Source organism: Lethenteron reissneri, chromosome 26 (genome assembly GCF_015708825.2).
Source record: "Lethenteron reissneri isolate LAM-NWPU_2019-01 chromosome 26, ASM1570882v1, whole genome shotgun sequence".
Taxonomy (NCBI): domain Eukaryota; kingdom Metazoa; phylum Chordata; class Hyperoartia; order Petromyzontiformes; family Petromyzontidae; genus Lethenteron; species Lethenteron reissneri.
The window spans coordinates 11,217,329-11,240,191 of record NC_083804.1 but is presented as its reverse complement, the minus strand read 5'-3'; the positions used below and the strand labels follow the sequence as shown (position 1 = coordinate 11,240,191).

At 40.2% G+C, this 22,863-nt stretch overlaps 1 protein-coding gene across 5 annotated transcripts in view; it reads left to right on the top strand.

The window, feature by feature from the left end:
- The window catches only part of LOC133347675 (serine/threonine-protein kinase MAK-like), a 35,772-nt gene extending 13,403 nt beyond the window's left edge, over positions 1–22,369 (top strand). For 3 of the 5 annotated variants that reach the window (XM_061560152.1, XM_061560151.1, XM_061560150.1), the window contains exons 2-14: positions 247–591; positions 2,012–2,066; positions 6,785–6,906; positions 9,206–9,285; positions 11,125–11,257; positions 13,935–14,106; positions 15,123–15,290; positions 16,498–16,749; positions 17,343–17,533; positions 17,804–17,922; positions 18,666–18,797; positions 19,489–19,605; positions 20,728–22,369. In XM_061560152.1, the coding sequence (XP_061416136.1) occupies positions 491–591; positions 2,012–2,066; positions 6,785–6,906; positions 9,206–9,285; positions 11,125–11,257; positions 13,935–14,106; positions 15,123–15,290; positions 16,498–16,749; positions 17,343–17,533; positions 17,804–17,922; positions 18,666–18,797; positions 19,489–19,605; positions 20,728–20,885 (1,800 nt within the window). In that variant the 5' untranslated portion in view covers positions 247–490 and the 3' untranslated portion in view covers positions 20,886–22,369. The remainder of the gene's footprint in view (positions 1–246; positions 592–2,011; positions 2,067–6,784; positions 6,907–9,205; positions 9,286–11,124; positions 11,258–13,934; positions 14,107–15,122; positions 15,291–16,497; positions 16,750–17,342; positions 17,534–17,803; positions 17,923–18,665; positions 18,798–19,488; positions 19,606–20,727) is intronic. The other 2 variants (XM_061560154.1, XM_061560155.1) reach the window with 2 other exon arrangements.
- Positions 22,370–22,863: the final 494 nt, after the last annotated feature.

Below are 22,863 nucleotides of genomic sequence, written 5' to 3'. Positions count from 1 at the left end.
GCAAGACAGGTTTGCCATAGTCTCTGGATCCAGGTCACTCCATATCTCATCATTGCACAAGACCCATAGTGAATACATGCAATGGCATATGCTGTCTTTTTAATTGTATAGAGTGGTTGCAAATATTTAAATGTTGTAGATGTAGAAAAATAGAAATGTAGAATTTCAATAATACTGTGCAAAGTAATAAAAAAAACAATTAAATAGAGTGTTGTTAACAATCATAATTTTCGTGTTCTTTTTTAGGTTCTTGGTTGATCCACGGATGATGTAGAGGATAAGGCGCTTATGACGACAGTGGGATTGCTTTTGCTGAAATGGAAGCGGATCTGCTTGGCATAGATCGTTTTATTCTCGCAAATAGAAGACTTAAAGGTTGTACTTCACTTTCAGCAGTTGGTGTTTAGTTATAGTTTACCCGTGCAAGGAGGAGAAGAAAAACTTAGTTGAATAAACATTGCCATATTGGATTGCGTTCAAAAGCGCTGCAATGAATCGGTACACGACAATAAAGCAGCTCGGAGATGGCACTTACGGCTCTGTCCTCATGGGAAGAAGCAATGAGACTGGGGAGTTGGTCGCCATCAAAAAGTAAGTGTGTTGTTGGAAATCGTAATGCTTGTAACCCTGCATGTTGTATTTTGGTTATAATTATGGGAATAAATATTGCACGTTTGTATATTAAAACTTCATGGAATTGCAATAAAAACTGAAAACAAGCCATTGTTGGTTTTACATATATCTTTTTATTTATCTTTCAAAGCAGCTGTTCAAGCTTCGTGTGAAAAATGACATTCGGATAAAGCGTCAGCTTGAATTTCAAAAAGGCAGTTGCCACAGGCAGTCTAGCACTGTACAAGCGACTCTTTTGTTCTGAGGACAAGTTATTGTTTTTGTGTTCACCACACTGCTTTTGATGTTTCTTAATGTGGTTTAAAAATATAAATACAATACAAGTGTTTGTTACACTTTTTCATTGTTCATTTAAATTTCCATTGAATTTCGATTTTGACAGTTTTGATATACTGGAGGAACAGACGCTAAGACAAATGTAGCTAATAGAATATTTTTAGTAATGATAAAATATCACATTTGAAATTATAACATCGGATGTTAACGTATGTCCATATACTCACGACATTGTGAATAAAACACGGGTTTGAGGCCGGAAATATTGAGCGTTGGAAAATATAAGGGCAAAATGGCCATGTTGACTTTGGCTGTGACATTGGCAGTAGTGCTGGAGGGGGTGTGCGCCCCATTATTGCATTAATCCCAGTGCACAGCATTCTATGCAGCCGGTAAGGCACGTGGCTAAAGCACACCGTTCGTTTTGACTGCTAAGTTGGAGATCGAGCATTTTGCATGGCATTTTAAGTGTCCCGTCAATGCCTTTAATTCTTAGAGTAAAGAAAATACGAGGCATTTGTTTTGAAACCATAATAATAGCAATCAATGACGGCCCTTTGTAAATCGGCTGCTGAATGAAGGCCTCCTGCGCGATAGAAAAAGGCCAATTCAGATTTATTGTTTTACTTATTTTAACTATGGCTGGGAATCAAATTCAAGTCGCTTGCTCATATAGCAGTGAACTAACCACTGCGCTACAGCTCCGCCCCCCACCACCCTCAATGCAAATAGTGTTAAACATTTAAATGAGTGTCACTGGATCTCTGAACTCCCTAATCTTTATCTTACATGTAATTTGTATTTTAATATAATTAATGTTTAATACATTATGTCTCTTTACATTATTCCATTAAACATCTTTACAAATTGCAATCCTTGTTTTGTTTCAGGGAATGTTATTATTATGTAATGCTCTTTGCCATAATTTTATATCGTCAAGAATGTATTGTTGCAAGGTACAGCGTTTAAATAACTACTCGATGTTTTTTTACTATTCATATTAGGGTGGCTGAGATGGGGAGGAAATGCAATATCCGTTTGGCACATTAATGTTTCACATTAATAAGGTATTGTGTCTGCGCTGGGCATATTTACCTTCCAGAATGAAGAGGAAGTTTTATTCCTGGGATGAGTGCATGAATCTGCGGGAAGTCAAGGTATGATGGAATTTTTATTAAACCTTTGAATGTTGTACTCGTTTGTATCAGAATTTAAATGGCATTACCATTTATTACCTTTGTTTTGTGTATTCAACTGTGCACTCTTTGCCAGATTACCTTAATCGTCATTAACTTCCCCATGCCCTTGGATTATATAGGGCTTATATAGGGCTGTACTTCTTATCTTTTATACTCAATCAGATTACTGATTATGGAGCATTTCGGCGCACCTACTGAACAAATGTCAACCAAATGGTATAGTTTGCAATTTATTATGGCTTGTCTGTGGAGCTGTGCAGTCGAAAAAAGATACACAATTATGCATTCCTCTTGACATTTTAAAAGTGAGCTCTGGTGCATTGTTGAAACTTAAGTCTTTTGAGGTGATTGTTACTTAAAACATCCTGTTGAAGCGAAGGCAAGTCATGTGAGCACCAATTCATCCGCTCTGAAAGCGAATAAGTCAAGCAAAACATTGTAAGCCTTCTGTGACCCATAAAATGTACTTGGCTGTCTACCTTGTATCCATTTACTGGATCAGGGTGTTTGAGTTGCTACAATATCATGAATTGAATTACTTGAATTCTTGATACAATATTTGCATAGTATTTTTTATTGTTCACAAATGTACAAAACAACAATCATTCTGACTTCTCGTAACTGGCATAGATATCCATTCTACTTTGATTATGGTCAAATGTATTTTGGGCAGTTGCACTTTTAAAGCAATTTACCACTGATTTTAAACAATAATAATGTAATAGCAACTTTAAAACCGTACGTTACACGATATGTAATATGCATACACATCTTGATTTAAAGCTTTCGTGACTGCAGGAATTCATACTCTTTGGGTATGCCTGTGTTGTGATCGAAACGTCGTGATATATTATTTTTCTATCTACGTGACTTTCCCGAAAGACCCAAAAAGTATGTATACATATTTTAATTAATATATATAAAGAAGACTGGCATTTATAAACTAATTAAAGTGTATCTTTTTACAGCAAACCTTTCTATAGGATGCATAAGCTGAACATTAGCAATATTGCGTTGTTAAACAGTTCATTAGTGCAATTAATTAAGTGGAACTTTTAATATTTGTCTGCAATAGGTAATGAAGGTAACGTTGTTATAAATTAATGTGATTTGTTCCCAATAACTTATGTCAGCCATGTGAAATGTTTCTAAAGTTGTGTAACAATGTCTAAAAGGTGGCCATTTTGTTTTCCAAGCAAGCCCTTCTGCATTCAGCAAATCGAGGAAGTGAAGCTTGCAATATTTCTTTTCCAGCCATGCAAGCCCAGGCTTGTAAATGTCTGATATTGCTGCTGGCGATATAGGTTTTATTGCAGCCAGGGGGAGTAGTGCATTCCTCCCCAATTTCACTGGTGCAGCCTGTCTCTACTGTACTGCATGAAAGGCCATTTTACGTGTTTGTAGTCACAGTAGCTCAGGGAAGCCTTCATTCAAACAGACCATAAAACATTGTAGGGTTTGTTTTTAAACCCCGGTATACACGTATTGTATGAAGAGGCACTGTGAGGAATGGTACAAATTTGGAAACTCATAGACATCTTAGGCGATTTATTGTTTGACAAGGCTTTTTAGTTTGAATGTATTTACCTGTTTGTGCTATATGAGAAACTATATGGGTAGTCCTCGACTTACAAACGGGTTCCGTTCCCGAGACCCGTTCGTAAGTCGAACGGTTTGTAAGTCGGAACACGATAATACACCGTATATAAATGCACATATGGTCAGTGTTAAAAAACAAAATGTGTTACGGTTCAACAAAAAAGAGAAGCATTGTTAAACTCATAAATACATATAGTACATTTGCATTTAATACTGTAATACATACTGTATAGTAAATAAAAAAAATAAAGTAACATGAATAGAAAAAAATCACATTTTATTTTCACTTCCCTTGAGCCCTGATGCTGGCTTGCTTCTCAGAAGGGATGCAATGAGTCCCCACAATTTCACACACACACGGGGGCACGTGTGTGTGCACACATGCACACAATGCCAATGACCCGCCCCGATAGCCTAAACAGACTGTTGGGGCAAGTGCTGTTAGCGAGCAGCACCTATGAAGGGTGGTGAGTGGCCAGTACCACGCCCGGCCGCCTTTGACTCCCCAGTGGCGATGTTTACACACTGCACCAGGTATTCATTTGAGGCTGAGTCAACCGAGGGGAGGCCCAGGACCCATTCAGATAATCGTCACTGGTGTTGATCATGAGTGGGAATCGAAGTAAGGTTGCTGGGTTGGTAGCGCAGCATGCTAACCACACACGGGGGCACACACGCACTCACATGCACACTCACTTCCACACACATACATGTACGTGCGGGCACACACAAACACTCATTACATCTCGCGAAGGATTGCTCTGCTGAACAAAATAGTTGCTAGGTTTAGTTCGCAAGTGCGAGTTTCCAAGTCGATCTTAAAAAAAATATCTCCTGGAGGCCGGTTCGTAAGTATGGGTGTTCATGAGTCGGGTCTTCGTTTAGTGAAAGGACTGCCTGTATAGTATATGTAATTACTCGTTTGGAATATACATAGCAGTCATCGCCCCCGACTGCGAAAACTTGGCAGGACCCTCCTGAATAAGAGTCATAAGTCTCAGTGAGGCTTTTTTTGAGTAAACAAGCGCAGTAATACAGTTGTTTAATATAATGTCCCAAAGGTTGCACATGTAAGGAAGAAGTTATTAATTAAATTATTGATAAATGTATGTCTTAAAATATCTTGATTTCTTTTTTTAGTTTTGTGGAATAAAGTCATGTTAATACAGTTATCTAATTCCAGAGATTACAAGGAAGCCCGTTGTGCCACCCTTAAAATTGCAGTTTTAATTTTTCCCTGCAGCTTCACATTTTCCATTCACTACTTTGTTTCTACAATAGTTGGATTTCCCTATTCTGGAATGGGTTTCTGGCTGGTGTGCGAATAAAACTATCGTAGTGCAATGGAGGGAATCATTTGTGCATCCAACGCAGCTAAAACTGGGGGAATGATAAGTGGCATGGCTGACCTACAGTTAATGACGTACGAACTAGCCAAGCTGTGTTTGAACATTTCACATTTATCTTGTTTTTGCTGTAGATATTTGTTTAGTACCTAAAAGCAAATGGCAGCAGTGCTCGCTTCATTCATTTTCAAGGGTACTAGCAAAGAGCAGATGGTTCAAGCAACGCTTACTGTGTTGGCTTTAATCCAGTCGCTCCTTACTACATGGAGTGGAACATCAATTGGTCATGCCTTCTACTTTCCATCAACTGAATTTGCAGAGCTTGCATTATGAGGACAGTGTCAGGCCACCTACAACATACATGGACAGTGTATGTATAAAGTACTCAAAGGCATATAACATAGTGACTTTGAAGCTATACTCCAATTCCATTGTTCCATTATGAAGCCAGCATTATCATCATTTTAATTGAGATTTGATCCTAAAGTTGATGGATGTAGAATAAAGCTGTCTGGGCATGATGCTAACAGAATGTCTCCTTTCTGAGCCAAGACACCAAGTGCATCCAGACGATATAATTGGGTAAAGCTCTAAGTAGAGGGCCCAGAGCAAATGTCAAAATAACCTGAAAATACATTTGTGGTTATGGGTTCTTTTATTTGTTGCATTTAAGAAGCTGGCAGATACAATTTTAGGAATACTTGTACAGTCAATGTTAACATGTCTGCTGAAAGGATGCTAACTTGGATAGAAAGGTTTATGTACCTGTTGTTTATAACCAGGATAAGCAATGTTTGTTTTTACAAATGACAATTATTTAATTGCAATGTAAATGAAATGTTTTAGTGTAATTTTTTTTAAGTCAAATCTTGACTTAAAGCTTTCGTAACTGCAGGAATTTATATTCTTTGGGTCTTTCGTCCTGATGACGATCGCTTGTGTTGTGATTGAAACGTAGTTTTTTGTTCTTTTCTTTGAACCATCCTACGTGACTTTACCGAAAGACCCAAAGAATATTTTTTAAAGTCATTTGATTATGAATAAGATTTTCTGAAATATTTTAAATTATGATTATCAGTATAACATACAATATATTTGCTCTTAAGTATTATATATTTTTTTATTATTATGTGATAATGTATGTTCTGTTGTTATGCAATGCATATGTTAGACTCAAAGATAATTATACAGAATTAATGAGCCACCACCAATCCCTTGGGGCTAAAACCAGTGCTGTGCTGAAACACATACTAAGGATGACAATGATTTATTTGAAAAGCAGAGAATGGTACGCACACATTTGTTTTTGCATTTCTTTTTTCACTGATGCGTGTGACATTCTTTGTGGCCAATTTTTTTAGCATTCCCTATAAGCTTGGGGCCTTCTAGAACGCCTGGAGTGCATTCTTGTTGGAAAATTAAAAAAAATATATTATGCATGTCTAATAGTAACCATCCATCAAATGTTTAAACTGTAAACAAATGCACATGTCGTTGGGTTCTGTGCACAGTGATCACTGTGGTTGCCTCCTTAGGTAAGCTTCAAAATATAATCCATGTTTTGCTGGACACATACAAGTGTGTCCATCTGTGCTCTTGGCAGACAGCCAGTGGGATTGAATAGCAGCAGTTGGGCGGTGAATGAGCGACCGAATCTCCACTTTAATTAGCACGTTAAGCGTATAGTGTTTTAATGTCTAATGGCTCATGTTGCTCTTTCACAATGGGCAGTCACTAAAGAAGCTCAATCATGCCAACGTCATCAAGCTCAAGGAAGTGATTCGTGAAAACGACTGCCTCTACTTTGTGTTTGAATACATGAAGGAAAACCTCTACCAGCTGATGAAAGACAGGTTTGTGAATGAACACTCTCACCTGACCACTGACCACTGCAATGCCACAAGGCGGAGCAGTCGAGGAGCAGTGATGCATATATTCACGTAATTTTTAAAGTTGATAATATGGGGGTTGCCTACATTTTGTGTTCCAAAATAGTTACGCAATATTATTTTTGTTTGACCTTTATTTGTATCGCAAGTATTTATGTCAAAATTATTAAAATCGGCATCAAATATCAAGGCCCATTTTTCTAGTTTAAACTATTATCAAGATAATTGTACAAAAAGTGACACCATATCTTGGTACATTAGCTTTTTGAATACCCTTTACATGCATCAAATTGTGTGTTTACGAATTAGTTATTTTTATTCGTGTGGTGTATTTCGTGGGTTCTTGCAAACCCCTGTAGCCACTCAAGCTATCTATATTCACCACCATGTTAATGACAATTATTGACTAGTGACCTTGAATCTGAACAGTTTAACCATAAGGGGGTCAATGGATAAACCTCTTGAACAGTGTGCGTGGCTTTCTATACAATAGTATTATCGTTGGAGTGTGCAATTATAATAATACTACATACATATACATTGTTTCTATATATAACAGTTGTGCAGGGAAACACTGGTGTATGATTAAAGAGAGCTGTATTTTGACGGCAGTGGGATAGGAGTAATTGCAACGGCTAATTGCACAATCACACAATTTAGGCAGATGACTAGAGTGGAATGAGTCAGTCTCCATCCAGTGGTGGCAGTTGCATGCAGAGAGTGGGGGGAAGTCCAAAGAGGTGTGATCAATGGGGAGAGGTGGAGAGTGAGGGAGAGCCAATTTTTATTATTATTATTTAAAAACATAATGAGCACACTCATTACAATTATATTATAAACGCAGTACAAATGTATGTTCTGTAGTTAGGTAGTTCTACATTTCAGATATAGTAGAGACTTTGAAGATGATGGCTCATCATTTGTAACATTTTCACGTGACTTTTTCTTGAGCACAATGTGATCTAATTAGTACTGTACTCTAGATAGAAATACGTTGCCCAACTTTATTGATTAGGTAAAATAGGCTCATTATATATCGTGGTGTCAAACATGCTCTGGTGACTTTTGCACTGCCCATTTTTGTTTACATTCTATTGTGTATACAGTGAAATTTGTGCTGTAAAAAAAAGAATAATTTCCTTGGCACACACTCACCTTGTTTTGAAATCAATATAATTATCAATTTTGCTTGATGAAGCTTGTGTGTACATTCATAAAATATGCACACAGCTTCTTGCTGTTATTCAAGTCTAAACTTACTTTAACGCTCATTCAGTCGTGAAAAAATAAATATCGCTGTTGTTGGAATTTCATGTTTTATTTAGCTCTCCTTTTAGTGAAACCGCGTCATCATATTTAGAGGGGAGCTGCCAAAACGGTGCCCGTTGTGGCTTGTGTTTGGCGACTGAGGCTGTTGCCTGTGGTGTTCCGAACACGAGTGGCGTGCAACATTCCTGGGAGTGAATGACTCTTCAGTGTGAATGTGCAGTGCGTAACTTTGTGGGACTTGGAGTAGGGGAGGGGTGTGACGACCCAGACCAAGGGTTGGGCCAGCGGCGCAAGCCATGCCAATGAAACACAATAAATAATATTTTAAAAAAGTTTTAAACAACACGCTTTAATGAAATGTACCGTACTAGTAATGGCAGAACTCCACGACTCCAGGAAGTGGGCCCCCCAAGCTTGCCATAACGTAAGGGACCGTTTTCATTTATAGCCAACGTCATTTTACCGTGGACAATTAGAGCCAAGCCGAAACATAACATATCAAAAATAATGTTTTTAAAATGTATGGTTTTTATTTTTTATGACGGAATATAGTGTTGTCATCAGTATGACATAAGTATACCAAGTTTGTAGTCGATACCACATTGGGAAGTGGGTAAAAATTGAGTTACAAGATTTGAGGATACAAGGACAACAACCACAGACAGAGTGAGTTAATAAAAAGCGTGTAATAATTAAGAGTTTACCCGATAGGTTTCACTTTATTATACACTCTATTTGCAGAGCAAAATTATTTTCTTTTTTTAATTATTGTGACGATTAATGTTGAACACAACCATTCTGTAGAGTTTGTGCCATTTTGTATTAGATCGCAAGTTTGAATTTGAAACATTCATCGATATTGTAGAATATCTATGTTAACATCACTCCATGCAGGCTTTTTGAGTGGTGCATAGAGCTACTGCACTGGGTTATTGAGATCATTGCAGGCTGGCTGATGTTGGCTGATGCTGTGTTTTTTATGTTTGTTTTGCAGAAACAAGTTGTTTCCTGAGTCCATGATCAGAAACATCATGTACCAGATTTTACAAGGACTGGCTTTCATCCACAAGCATGGTATGCAATTACCAATACAACATAGTAAAGTGTGTAGTATTTGCACAATAAAAACAAATATTAACTCGAACATGAGTAAAATCTGAACAGACAGGTGGCTGATGTATTTTCACAGCCTCTGACTCCTATGCCCCTGTATGAATGTGCTGTCAACATTTCCACTGCTCCACCACCAATAATCACTAGGGATGTGTGCATTGGAGGCGATGTGCACAAATAGCATCCTTTGACGAGGATGTTGAATCATAAAATGTCGACTGTAATGTGTTTTATGCCTGTGCTGTGACAGCTACATAACACGGTGATTCACATAAACTGCCCAACTATATTAACATCGAAAATGAAAGCCATGCATTGGGTGTGGTGCAGCGGAAATGTCAATGGAAGAAGAAGTTGTGTTTTCGTGAGCTTCAATTGACTCAATTTGTAGCTTTAGACATCAGTGGACATATATACCTTTCCTTGGTGTGGACCCCCTCAATTAACTATGCTTACAAAAAAAAGTAAATGTTGTTCCATTGTTGTCAACAAAAGTAACCAGGAGGCAACGGTGTCATGACGAATCCCCAGCTTCTCTTTTACGAATAAAGCCAATAATAGACCCTCCACAACAACAATTAGCAAAAGGTCCCCAGAGCTTGAAAGGGGATGGATATTTTTAAAATCTACATTGAATTTTCACCTGCACTTCTACGTATTGCATTATATCACCAAGTACCAATTGTAATGCACCAAGAGTTGAAAAGGGGGATTTTTGTTTCATGTTTTTGTGTGAAGACACTCACTTGGAATTTATCAAAAAAGAAAGAATGTTATTACTTATAGAGTAGACGTAACATTTTATCCAATCCATCAGGATCATATTGCTACAAATGATGAAAGTTGGCTCATATATGGCCTGACCGTAGAAGAGTAATGCTTTAAATTAACAGACAAAACTGGAGATGTCAAAACATCCTCGGGAGACCTGCATGACGAAAGTAATGACCTAAACGTTAGTATTCTTACACTCAAGCCAATGCAAAGGGATGCATTCACCTCTATGCTCATCTCCTGTTTACAGCCCTGAGCCAATTGTGAAAATTCCACGTTCCTAATCCATAGATAAACTGATTATTTGATTGGCGTGTGCAAATGGATTTCAGCTGCACATGACCAGGAACAACAATTAAGATGATGAACTACTGTACGTAAAATAAATGTACAGGTGTGCGTGAGTGCACGGATAGAGCTTAAACACTTATTATGTATATAACAATCCCTCGCCAACCGCGGGGGTTACGTTCCTGAAAACCGCCGCAGTTGGCAAACCCGGGGATGGCAATACTAAGGCCTTTTGGGAAATAAGGGGTTAGGGCAACCGTGGCTGCGGTCACACTCGTCAAAGCCTAAGTTTCCTGTTCCTTCACTAAACACAAATAAAAAACACAATGACATAACAAAAAAATGTCCAATTAACATAATTGTAAACAATACAATAATGTCATTTTCCTTTAATACTGAGGGTTCAAGTCCATGGTGATGACGATGACATTGGTGATGAGGTAATGTAAGAAGGAAGAGGGGCTTTACCCACCCTCTACCTCCACCTGGTGGTGGGAAGAGAGCGGTGGTGGGAGCTGGGAGGTGGGACGATGCACGGATGGAACACAGATGTGGGTGATTTGAAATTTCAAGTGCCGGTAGCCGTGCTAAACTGCAGATGCACAAAACTCCATACCGCAGTGTGGAAATTGGTATGGCAAAGGAAAACCATGGATACATAGATACCGCGGATGCGAAAAGCTCATTTCGGGAAGGATTTATGTACATTATCAATCATGTAATTGTTTTTTTAAGGCTTCTTTCACCGTGACATGAAACCTGAGAATCTGTTGTGCATGGGGCCGGAGCTCGTGAAGATTGCTGATTTTGGACTGGCAAGAGAAATACGTTCCCGACCTCCCTACACGGACTATGTCTCCACCAGATGGTGAGCTCTGACCATTTCCATGCTAAGTGAGCCCACTGCGCCAAGCGTAAATACTAATTGTTTGCTTTTTGGTACTCTTTAAGGTTGTTGTAGTGCACGCAGTGTGTTTAATTTTAGAATATTGTTATGTAATAAAAAAATTGTCCAATAATTACATCTAGGGAAAGCATAGTTTCATTGTATCATTGTAAAAAAAAAATTGTAATACCTTTTGAGGGTTTTCTTTTATATTTTTCATTGTCATATGATACTGGGCAACTTTGTAAAGACAACTTAATAAACTCAACAAGTCATTCCTCATTGGTTTTCTTTTTAAATCCTTTATATTAAGTTTGCTTGCTTGCTTGCTTGCGTGCTTGCTTGCTTGCTTACGACCGTGCAAATCTTTCGGTCGTTTTTTAACCCACTTCCCGTGATCCAATCGAGCTGACATTTTGCACACAGACTCGTTGTGCGAGACAATTAATGTTCGTGAAATTTTTTTTCCAAAATTTTACACTGTTTAGGGAAAACAAATTAAATATTTAATTACCAATTGCTTAATACTGGCAGACAATCATCTGACCCATAGGTGGCAGCCATCTCAAGCCAGAGGACGAGAGGACTCTAGCCGCCACGCATATAAAGGATTTATAGTGAAAAACTTTGTTTTTACGGGTTAATTTTTGCTGTCTGTGTTTCTTTTACATTAAGTTAAATATCAGTCCACTGCTGGATAAAGGCCTCCTTAAGCTGTCACCATCTATCATGGTTCTGCGATGTAACAATCCACCTAACACTTCTGCAGGAGCTGATTTCATTGCTGCTCTATCTCTGTGGTGGAAATCCTTTCGCGGGCGCGTTTTCTCTTTTGGCTGCCACGCTTGTTATTATGGTCTGCTTGCTATATCATTTCTAGATTTGAAGCTTTCGTGACTGCAAGGATTCATATTCTTAGGTGTTTTCGGTAAAGTCACGTATAGGTAATAAAATTAAAATTAATAAAAGTAAAATAAAAATAAAATAAAAATCACGACGTTTCGGAGGCAACACAAGTCTCCGTCATCAGGTGGGACCGTCATAGCTAGATTTGCTGTATCAAGTGAGGCAGGGATTCCAAGATGCAGGTTCTTAAATACAAGTTAAGGGGGAGGAGGGGGGGGGAGCTTATCAGAATGTGGTAGCCAATGAATGGAACGTATTGGGAGGGTGGGGGCGGGGCTAAAAGAGAACAAGAGGTGTACGTGAACGTGGACGTGTTTGTGTGCAATCACCTGTTGGTGCACATGATAACGCGTCCTGCCCGATCCCATTTTTCCTGATATTCTTACTGCCTTCAAGTATACATTTTCCCTTGACAGATGGTTTATTTTCGGTTCAATTGTAGCCAATTATTCCTCTGTGTAATCGGAGTGTAAGGCTTACTAAGTGTGTAATGTCCCGTCTATTGGATCTTGGGTACATAGTATAAAAAGTCATTAAGTTAATGCAGTGTGAAATGCGTGCCCGATCGTGAGAACGATTGGGAGGGTACAAAGTGTCCAACGTTAAGAATAAATCACGAAATGTCATGGCAGCCTTGAAATCCGGTACTTTCTTTCCATCTGTGTTGCTTTAATTACGTATTACTTTGTGAAGGCCCACATTCACTTCATGATATTGTAATAATAACATACATTAGCTACATACTCTCAAGATTCTTTTATCGTAAAATGTTTTTTTTTTTAGCCAATTCCTGTTGAATATGATGTAAGCATGAGGAAATCGTGTACGTAGAATGAAAAAACATGAATATGAAACACTCAAAAATACATACAAGTAGGTCAGCAACTCACTTGATGCACCGTTTCTATTGGCCACTTCATAGACTTGCAATTGAAATGTGTAATTCACCAACATCGCATGAAAAGTGCTGCATTACAGCCATGCATCACCACTCATAGCATAAAGGTTAATGAGTATATTTTTAAGTCCTCCCCCACATGTATTCGATATAATTCAAGACCTTATTTTCTCTGAGACGCACATTGTATGTGCAGGTCACAGCACATAGTCATGTGCTGAAACATCCCTTGTGCCTGTGATACATTTAATACATTACAAAACTAAAATACAGCTACAATTATACAGCATCTACATGCAACCGCATTTTCAAAAAAAAATACGGATATATTTGGTGTATTTATTTTCTATTGAGAGGAAGTGATAGGCAGGGGAAATAAAAGTTCCTGACTTTGGGGCAGAATAAGATCATTAGTGACCTCCCACTGACCAAAGGTTGTCTGGAAACTTCTAAAGTCTTGGTTTTCTGGAGCGGAGTAATGCGTGGAAGGGAGTAGAGTGAGATAGAAGGGGAGAGGTAGGAAAGTGTGCGGAGGATAAGAGTGAAATCAGAGGGGAGACAAAGGAGAGTGCAAGGGTAGAAGTCATAAGATGAGAGATAGGAGAGTGTGTGGAGGAGAATATAAGGAGATAGAGGCAATGGTTAGTCCACGGAGAATCTTGAAGACGTAAGTGTGATCTTTAAATTAGTCTGGGATTGGAGCCAGTTGCAGCAATCACGTATTTGTTTGAGTATTCGTTGGATGTGGTCTTGTTTGTGGGGTACGCGTGAGAGGTCTGTCCTTACTGTCTGCTTGTTGTTCCACTGGCCTAAGATGTGATGTGTCGATGTCATAACACTGTGTTCTATCTGCAGGTATCGGGGCCCAGAGGTCCTGCTCCGTTCGACCAGCTACAGCTCGCCTATCGACATTTGGGCCCTGGGCTGCATCATGGCCGAACTCTACACGTTACGCCCACTCTTTCCCGGATCAAGCGAGGTTGACCAGATCTTCAAGATATGCCAGGTGCTTGGCACTCCTAAAAAGGTGAGATTTTTGTTAATGTCATGCACTGCTTGGGGCTGTTGAGTTTGCTGTATACACTTTTCATGTTTCTTTGCACCATTACTTATTTTGATACTTTCAACTGTAATCTATTGTTGAAAATGTTTCTGTAAATACTTCATTTTGGGATGTGATACTTTTTTAGATGTAACACTTTTACATTTGCCTAGCGCCTGAGAGGATGTTGCTGTGATGTAAAACTTAGTGCACTAGACTTACATTCCAGAGGTCACCAGATTGATTGTATCTCCCGGCGCAGCGGTGAAAACCGGGGCAAGTTTATTCAGTCCTCCGTACCACCTCTGTCCACCCAACAGCATGCATGGGTACACCATGGCAGGCTGTGCATGGTGGGTAAAGTGTCGGTCTGCCGACGTCTTCCAAAAACTCCAGTAAGTCTGGGCAGCATGGAAGGCAAAGCCAAATACCTTCCAGAGGGGCTTTCTAGAGCTCGCTCTAATGGAGGCCCATGCGCCACCAGTGACTTGTCGAGGACATATCATGGTTATACCGCTATCTTCTTTTACAGTGTGAGAGTTATTGTGAATTGATATTTGTATATTAAAAATATCTAAGTTATTATGGTTGTCCGATTATCAAATGTAGACTGCTCCCAAGAAAGGAATATTGGATTTACACCAATAGGTCAGGAACGCCAACGGAGATGAGCACTGCCACAGGGTCACTGCAGAGTTCTACATTGATGTAAGACAATAATAGTATGCGGCCCTATTGTCAGTCAGTGACTGGATAAAGCCCTCCCCGCGCCACGACTGCTATGCGGATTGTTTTCTCAAACTTCACAGTATGGGGTTTGTGAACAATTGGGGGCCCATGACCAGTTCAGATTTCTCCTGCTACCGATGTTAGCCATGACTCGAATGGAACTCGAGTAGAGTTCAAAGCTTATTGCACAAACTTTTGTTTGTTTGTACAATACTATTTGTTTTTATTATCCATGTATATCACAAAGTCTTTCTGTTTTGTTCGCTTCACAGACTGACTGGCCGGAAGGACATCAGTTGGCGGCAGCCATGAACTTCCGCTGGCCTCAGTGTGTCCCAACCAACTTGAAAACACTTATACCCAATGCCAGCAACGAGGCCATTCATCTCATGCGTGACATGCTCCATTGGGAACCTAAGAAGAGGCCAAATGCTGTGCAGGTTTGTTATTCATATGTTAACCTAGATTGCGATGATGTATAGTGTGTGTTTGACTGTGTAGTGACATAAGAAGGGAGGGGCTGCTGGGGGCTCTGGGATCCCAGGTGAGTCCAGACGCTTAAGCCTCTGGGCGCCAGGCACTGGGTTCCCAGGGGGTCCAGACGCTTAAGCCTCTGGGCGCCAGGCGTTGAGTTCCCAGGCGCTTAATCCCCTGGGCGCCGCCAACGAAGGGGGGGCTGTCTGTGCTCTGTGGGATGTCTGGTGGCGCACACGGCCCCACCCCTCGTTGGATCAGGCATAAAAGGAGAGCTCCCTGGACGATCGGGGCCCAGTTGTAACTCAAGACCCAAGACCCACGACCAGCCTGAAGACCCTGGGATGCTGTGAGCCCCAGGGGTGGGACTCTGGAACTCCCGACTCTACGACCTTGTGAGGGCGAGTTCCAGAGCATAGCCAGAGTAGAGTATCTAGGCTGTGTAGCTAGGCTGTGTACCTAGGCTGTAACAGAGTATCAGGACTGTTGGAGTGTTGTATTGTAATAAAGAAGTTACATCTACAAGTGTCTCCGGAACCCGTTACAACTGCATAAAAATTGTCCTTAATGTTGTGGTTAAGTAATGTGGCTCATAACAACGCTTTCATGCCCTCTACTGTAAAATTCGTATATTACGTTTCCATTTCAAATCTGAGCACAATTGTCAACTCGGGATTTTGTCATTTTGCACTGTATACTCTCTTAATTAAATATCGGTATAAAAGCATTGTTAATATTTCTTATACGTAATATTATCAAATGTTTTTGTAATTTGCACGTTTTAGTAGGCAAAGGTAGGACTGTGCCTGTTTGACCAGTATCTACCTATCCTCCTCAAGATTAAATGAATAGTTGCTCTTTGAGATAGTGTTTCGATTTAGAAATATTTTATATTCTACGACAGTGGATATAGCAGCCTTCACTAACAACAGGCATCACGTGAACCGATTTGTGTAAAAAGTATAATAATCTAAAATAATGTATTGCTCCATAAACAATTTGATACATGCATCATGAGTGTAAATATCAATTGTAATTGATAGTCATGCATGTTTTATCTAATAATTTGCATATGTTGCTTGCCTAATTCACCTACAATTTGATTAATTCCAAAAGAACCTGCCACCATTTGCAACTCAATCTCAGGCTTTGTGCTTTTGTTTTTTTTCCTAGTCGTTACGGTACCCGTACTTCCAAGTGGGACAAGCTCTCGGACCCCCACAGCCGCTACAGCACCAGGCGCAACCCTCGGAGCAGCCGTTAAAGCCGCCTGCTCCAACCCAGCCACTCCAGCCCATCCAGCCATCCCAGCTCCCAGCTGTCGCTCCACACGCTCCCGCATACCCACCACCGCCCACTTACACGGCGGACCCTCCGAATCTTGGGCTGGGCCTCATACCCACCGTCAACAATAATCCTAATCCGGTTAGTGGTATTCGATTGGCTGTTTGCTTGTCACAGAAACCTGCCTCTTAGTTGCCCGAGAGAGGCCATGAGGCAGTTGCACACAGCAAAGGGTTTTGTCTGAAGACGCTTGAGGTTTTGGTCAAGCCCACACATCCGATTAGCACGGTTGGCTATGTACGGTGCAAAAAAAGTTAAACATACATACATCCTACAAGGTAATTAATTTAATTATTAGTTCATCAACATTTTTGCCATTTATATCAGTAAGGTAGCACCCAACCGCCCACGGGTGGAGTCGTGACTGATTGGTTAGCAACCTGCACTAAGAACCCAGCGATCTGAGTTTGATTCCTAGCCACAAATAATGTCAGTAATGAGTGATCCTGGCTCCCTTTTACTTTCACCAAATCACTGACAGGTGTGGTGAAGTATAGTCAAACAACCCACATAACTCGCACTGTGTAGGGAGGCTTCCTTCATCCTGTGTGGATTAACGAAGGGCTGTACTGTACAAGGTAGCCACCAGTCGATTGATGCCACATAACTTGTTTCAAGTGAACAGTAAGGTTAGCTTGGAAGTTTAGAAGTGTTGAATACTTGCTTCCTACCAGAACCCAGTTCCGGGGAACGAGAACATGGGAGCAGTGGGGCTAAAGGGTGGCCGGAGGCGCTGGGGCCAGGCCAACCTCAAGAATGCTGAGCAGTGGGATGACTTGGAGGACCTGGACTTCTCCACCAACTTCGGCAGGAAGCCGTCTCTCCCACGCAACAAGAAGAGCCTTGGCGAGGACACGCTGTTTGGGTAATGTGATATACTTTGTCATAAAAATTAGATTTTTGCTGCTTATTGTTTATTATCTGGGGTGGGAAGTTAAGCAGCACAGTCTTTCTGAGCACGGGGTAGTATAAGTTACACATTTTGAAGATGATGGCCCGTCTATATGCTACTTCGTGTGGCACTTTCCTGAAAAATGATGGTTGCTAATTTCAGCATGGAAATGCTGACTTTACATTGACTATCAAATTTAATGTTTTCAATTCCATAAAGCGTGTGTGAAATGCCTTTTTGCAGGTCTGTAGAACAGAAGCCCCCAAACGCTTTCCCAGTTGGCAGCAAGAACACCGCGAAGCAACTGGACTCTGCATCTTCTGCCAGACAGCATTACCTGCGCCAGTCACGCTACCTTCCAGGTGTCAAACACACGTCTACATGCTGATTACTTTGTTATTGTTAAAATACAAATTTACAGAATTTAGTTTTTCTTTTCTTTTTTATATGACATCATATTTGAATCACTGCCTTTGATTACAATTGCATACAAACTGTCGTAAGCCTGGGATCAAACATGGTAAAGGTAAAAAACTAATTTAGCAACTCATTACTAAGGGGTCTAATATAAAAACTATTAGTTTTCTGACTTTGATAGTTTTCAGCTCATACTTTGATATATTTGTGACAATATAAGCTGCCTGAATAAAACAATTAGATATATATCTTATGGGCTACTGCTTACACACTTTCAAAGAGTACCATAAAATGTCAGTTCTCTACAATATATTATATTTTCATCTTTATATTCAGCACCCTTGATAACCTTCTCATAACTCACTTGTTTAGGTCAACGTTAAAAAAATAAAATTTGGATGACCCAATTGAAATAATTATTACCCGTTGTATCGTAGCTTTATTTTTCTAAAAAAAAATGCAATGTTACATATCAGAAAGGTACATTCTACTGTAAACATTAGCAGAATTTGTTTCGATAAATTCAGTCATAAAATGGGAAGTGACATTTTTTTTTCTTTGTATGTGTGCTTATGATTGGATGTGATACTTTTCCCATATTTCCACATTAACTAAGAGAACTGTTTAATTGTTTGCCAATGTATATGACAGAGGCTGGTTTTCTAATTGACATTTACTATTCCTGCAGGTATAAACACAAAGACTGGAGCAAATGGAAATCTGAATCGAGATGTAGAAAGCCCGTGGAGTAAAGACAGAGGTTACTCGAGCAAGCCTATGGGAGTTGTCGCTGGAATGAACTTAAACAGGACAAATGCAGGTGATGCGTGTGGATTGTTTAGACACACCCTTGCCGTAGAAATGTGTAACTTAAAAAAGTGGATCACACCCACCCATGGAAATGAGAATTGCCCAATACAGTACCCATTCGAGTATGGAGACAATTTAACTTTTGAGTAAGGCTGCAACTTGTTTGAATATTCACAGTATTTACAAATTGTGTTTATAAATTTATTAATTGAAATGTGTGATATATTAGCATACAATATGCATAGTTATATATGATCAATTCCCACACAATGTGATGCAAAGAATGTGAGCTTAACCAGTTTTAATCAATGTATTGCTAAATCATATTGTTTTGTAATCAGGAAGCCTCACTTGGTTTGAAGATATTTTATTGGTATGTTTGGCCAATTCCTTATTGAATATTTTGTGAGTGGGATGAAACCAGAATACATGTGCACAGACCCAAGGTTTAAATGGCTGAAATGACTGGCAGATGCACCGCCTGTACTCCCCACTGTGGTAGCTTGCTGTGTTTTAGTCGGCTGGCACTGCTCATTGTTGTCAGCATCGATTCTGCACCCTCTGGATAAGTAAACATGACTACTGAGGATTTTCTGGTTAAAAAAAAAACTGCCGTTATTATACATTTGACCTTTTTTAAGCTTATAAAAATGAAAAAAATTATATCCACAACTCACATGACTGGCTGTTGTGTTTTTAAGCATTTGCAGGTCCTTCTTACAATGCAGTAAGCGGTTACATCCCATCGTTCCAAAAAAAGGAAGTGGGATCTGCAGGCCAAAGAGTTCAGCTGGCACCAGTCGCAGGACCAACCTCCAGTACGTGCCAAGCCATTTGTCAAAGTGCATCTCCCATAATCAGAGTAAAATGCTGTTCAGAGCAAGATATAACTGGATAGCACCCAGCCTATGACTAAACCACCTGACATGCACCCGATCTTATATCTCAGAGGCCAAGCTGGTTGAGCCTGTGTAGAGACGTAAATAGAGCCTCTATGGCATGTATGTGTATGTTACGTACCTCTCACTGGCACCGGCGGAGACATGGCAGGGAAGCGGGCTCTAGAGGGCAGGGTCTAGTCGCAGAGAGAGAGAGGGGACGTTACCGGCACGGGGTCGTGAAGGGGGCCCGAAAAGGGGGGCTTGAGGGACACGTGACGCTGGCCCCGTTCCGTCGGGAGAGACCGAGCAGGGGGGCGTAGCCGGAGGCGGAGCGAGGCCACGCCCAAGAGGACAAGAGGGATAGGGGCGGAGCGATCGTGGTTGTCTGTGTGCGGGAACTCGCCGTGTGCCGGCGCTTCGGTTTTTGGTCTTCGGTTGAGTTCTATTTAGGTTCCGTGGGTCAGGAGACTTACAGTGCTGACCCAGTTACGTAGTGACCCAGTTGGGGTCTAGTTAACCGAGAGTAGTGTTAAGCAGTAGCCCCGTTGGACTGTGTAATAAACATGGTGCCTCCAGATTCAGTGTGCGTCTCCGTGGAACCCGCTACACCTGCATTGTGCTTGGATGGATGACCACTGTGTAAAAAACAGGTCAATGACTGTGTGAGACAGTGTAGCAAAATCTATTCTATGTTCTTTTGTTCTCCCAATTAATATGCTACATGCCTTCATCAGCCCACACTTACTTGCCAGTACAGTGACATATGGTCAAATAACCCCTACGACCTGCATGGCATGGAAAGGCCTTCATCCAGCCATAGATTGACAAACGGCTGTACATGTACAACCCAACATGGAAAGTGGTAGTAATTTCACTCGGTAGTGAGCATTTATTCTTAACGATGTGCTAAATCGTAGCCTTGTTTTTCTACAATATTATCTTCAATTGTATTTTGTAATTACACCTTCAAGCAGCATGACTAAAAGTATGTCACCTGAATGTTGTTTTATTCAAGAGGTAAAATAAATGTCTCCCTATGTCTTTCCGCACCCACATCAGACTACGGAGCGTGGAAGCCTACGGGCCGGCAACAAGTGGTGGGGCCGAGTTACAACCCCGCAGCCAAAACCTCCGCCGGGCTGATACAGCGCACGCAGCCAATGCAACCTGTCCATGGGCGCACGGACTGGGCTTCCAAATACGGAAACCACAGATAGGAGCGGGAGACCTCCGCGGCTTTGCTGGAATGACGGCTTCCTTTCGGTCTCACCGTACACGTGGCCAACAGAAGTGGACTTGTGACTGGGCCGTTTCAGTCTGTTGGTTAATTTTTATTACGAGTTTTATTTTTGTATGATACGCTTGTTTTTATTAATTGCAACTTTGCCACATTAGTGGTGCTGTAATTGAATGTAAAGCTACTCTTTTTTTTCTACAATTCTTTAACCCTGATGTGCATACTCCAACAATGGGCTTATGTTATGAATGTGCCTATAATCCTGTAACTAAACTTTTGATTCAATGACAACTTTGTCCTGTAAGTTGTAATTTGTTATTTTTATTTAGTTTTTAAAGAAAAAATAGATTTTCCTACGTGGTAGTTTTTAATAATGAAACTATTTTTTATGTTTAACTACTTAACATTTGTTTACCATAATAAATGGATACCGATTTTTCTAAATTGCTGTTTTTGTGCAATAGATACACAGGTTATACATTCAAAATGTAAAAATATATAAAGTGTATACCATACAATTATATAAATATACTGGACAATGTTTGTATGTTTATAACTTAATTTCAAATTCTGAAAAAACATTTGACAATACTCCTTAATCTGGAGTAGGAATTAACATATTTAGTTCATAAAAAAAAATTGAACAAAATGTTTGCGTCTTAATTTCATTATCTTCAAAATGCATGAGAATGGTTACGTGGTCACCAACACTTCTCTCTCCATTTACTCATAACCAGAAAAACAATTCGCTGCACGGTGTCTGCATTCTTAAGTATAGGTAGTCCACAACTTACGAACACCGACTTCCAAACATCATCACTTACGAACGAGCTTCCATAATACTCTGGTTCTTTCGGTAAAGTCACGTAGGTAGAAAAATAATAGATCACGACGTTTAGATCGCAACACAAGCAATCGTCATCAGGTGGGACAACCACAGCAAGAAAAAACTGCTGAAGTCGGCGAGAGATCTGTGGCACGAGGTTATATAGGTCTCGGCAGTAGGGGGGGGGGGGGAGGCGGGTCACTGGAGTAGAGTGGACCACCGCGGCAGCACTGGATAGATCGGCTGCAAAGAGTATGGATTCCTGCAGTCATGAAAGCTTCAAATCAAGTTTGAGCTCTCATAAGAGAATTATTTTTTAACAATCCGACTTGTGAAGTCGCACTTGCGAACTGAACCGAAGACTTGTCCCATAATGCGCAACGGCAGTGAACCGCAACACAATTTTATAACATTGACCGTATGTGCATATAAATGCAGTACATTATTGTGTTCCAACTTATGAACCGTTCAACTTACGAATGGGTCTCAGGAACGGAACCCGTTTGTAAGTCGAGAACTACCCATATCGATATATTATGCAAGTAGCATCCCCAATCTCATCCCCATACAGGCATCTGTTGTGCTTTCCATTGCTTAGATGTGCCACTATAAGGTTCTTAATAAAATATTTAACAATACTTACAAATACTGGGCAAACATTATTTTGACTACCATCAGGTTTTAAAGTTGAATATGGTGGTATATAACTACTGCCAACAATGTATAATTTTGGTAAGGTTGACATGTTTTAAATATTAAATTCTGAACATATTTTTTATAAAGGGAATTGTTAGTTTCATGACAATTTGTGCACAAACTTTAAAAATGGGTCGCGGATGGGTATTCCAGCATGACAATGACCCAAAATACACGGCCAAGGCAATAAAGGAGTGGCTCAAAAAGAAGCACATTAAGGTCCTGGAGTGGCCTAGCCAATCTCCAGACCTTAATCCCATAGAAAATCTGTGGAGGGAGCTGAAGGTTCGAGTTGCCAAACGTCAGCCTCGAAACCTTAATGACTTGGAGAAGATCTGCAAAAAGGAGTGGGACAAAATCCCTCCTGAGATGTGTGCAAACCTGGTGGCCAACTACAAGAAACGTCTGACCTCTGTGATTGCCAACAAGGGTTTTG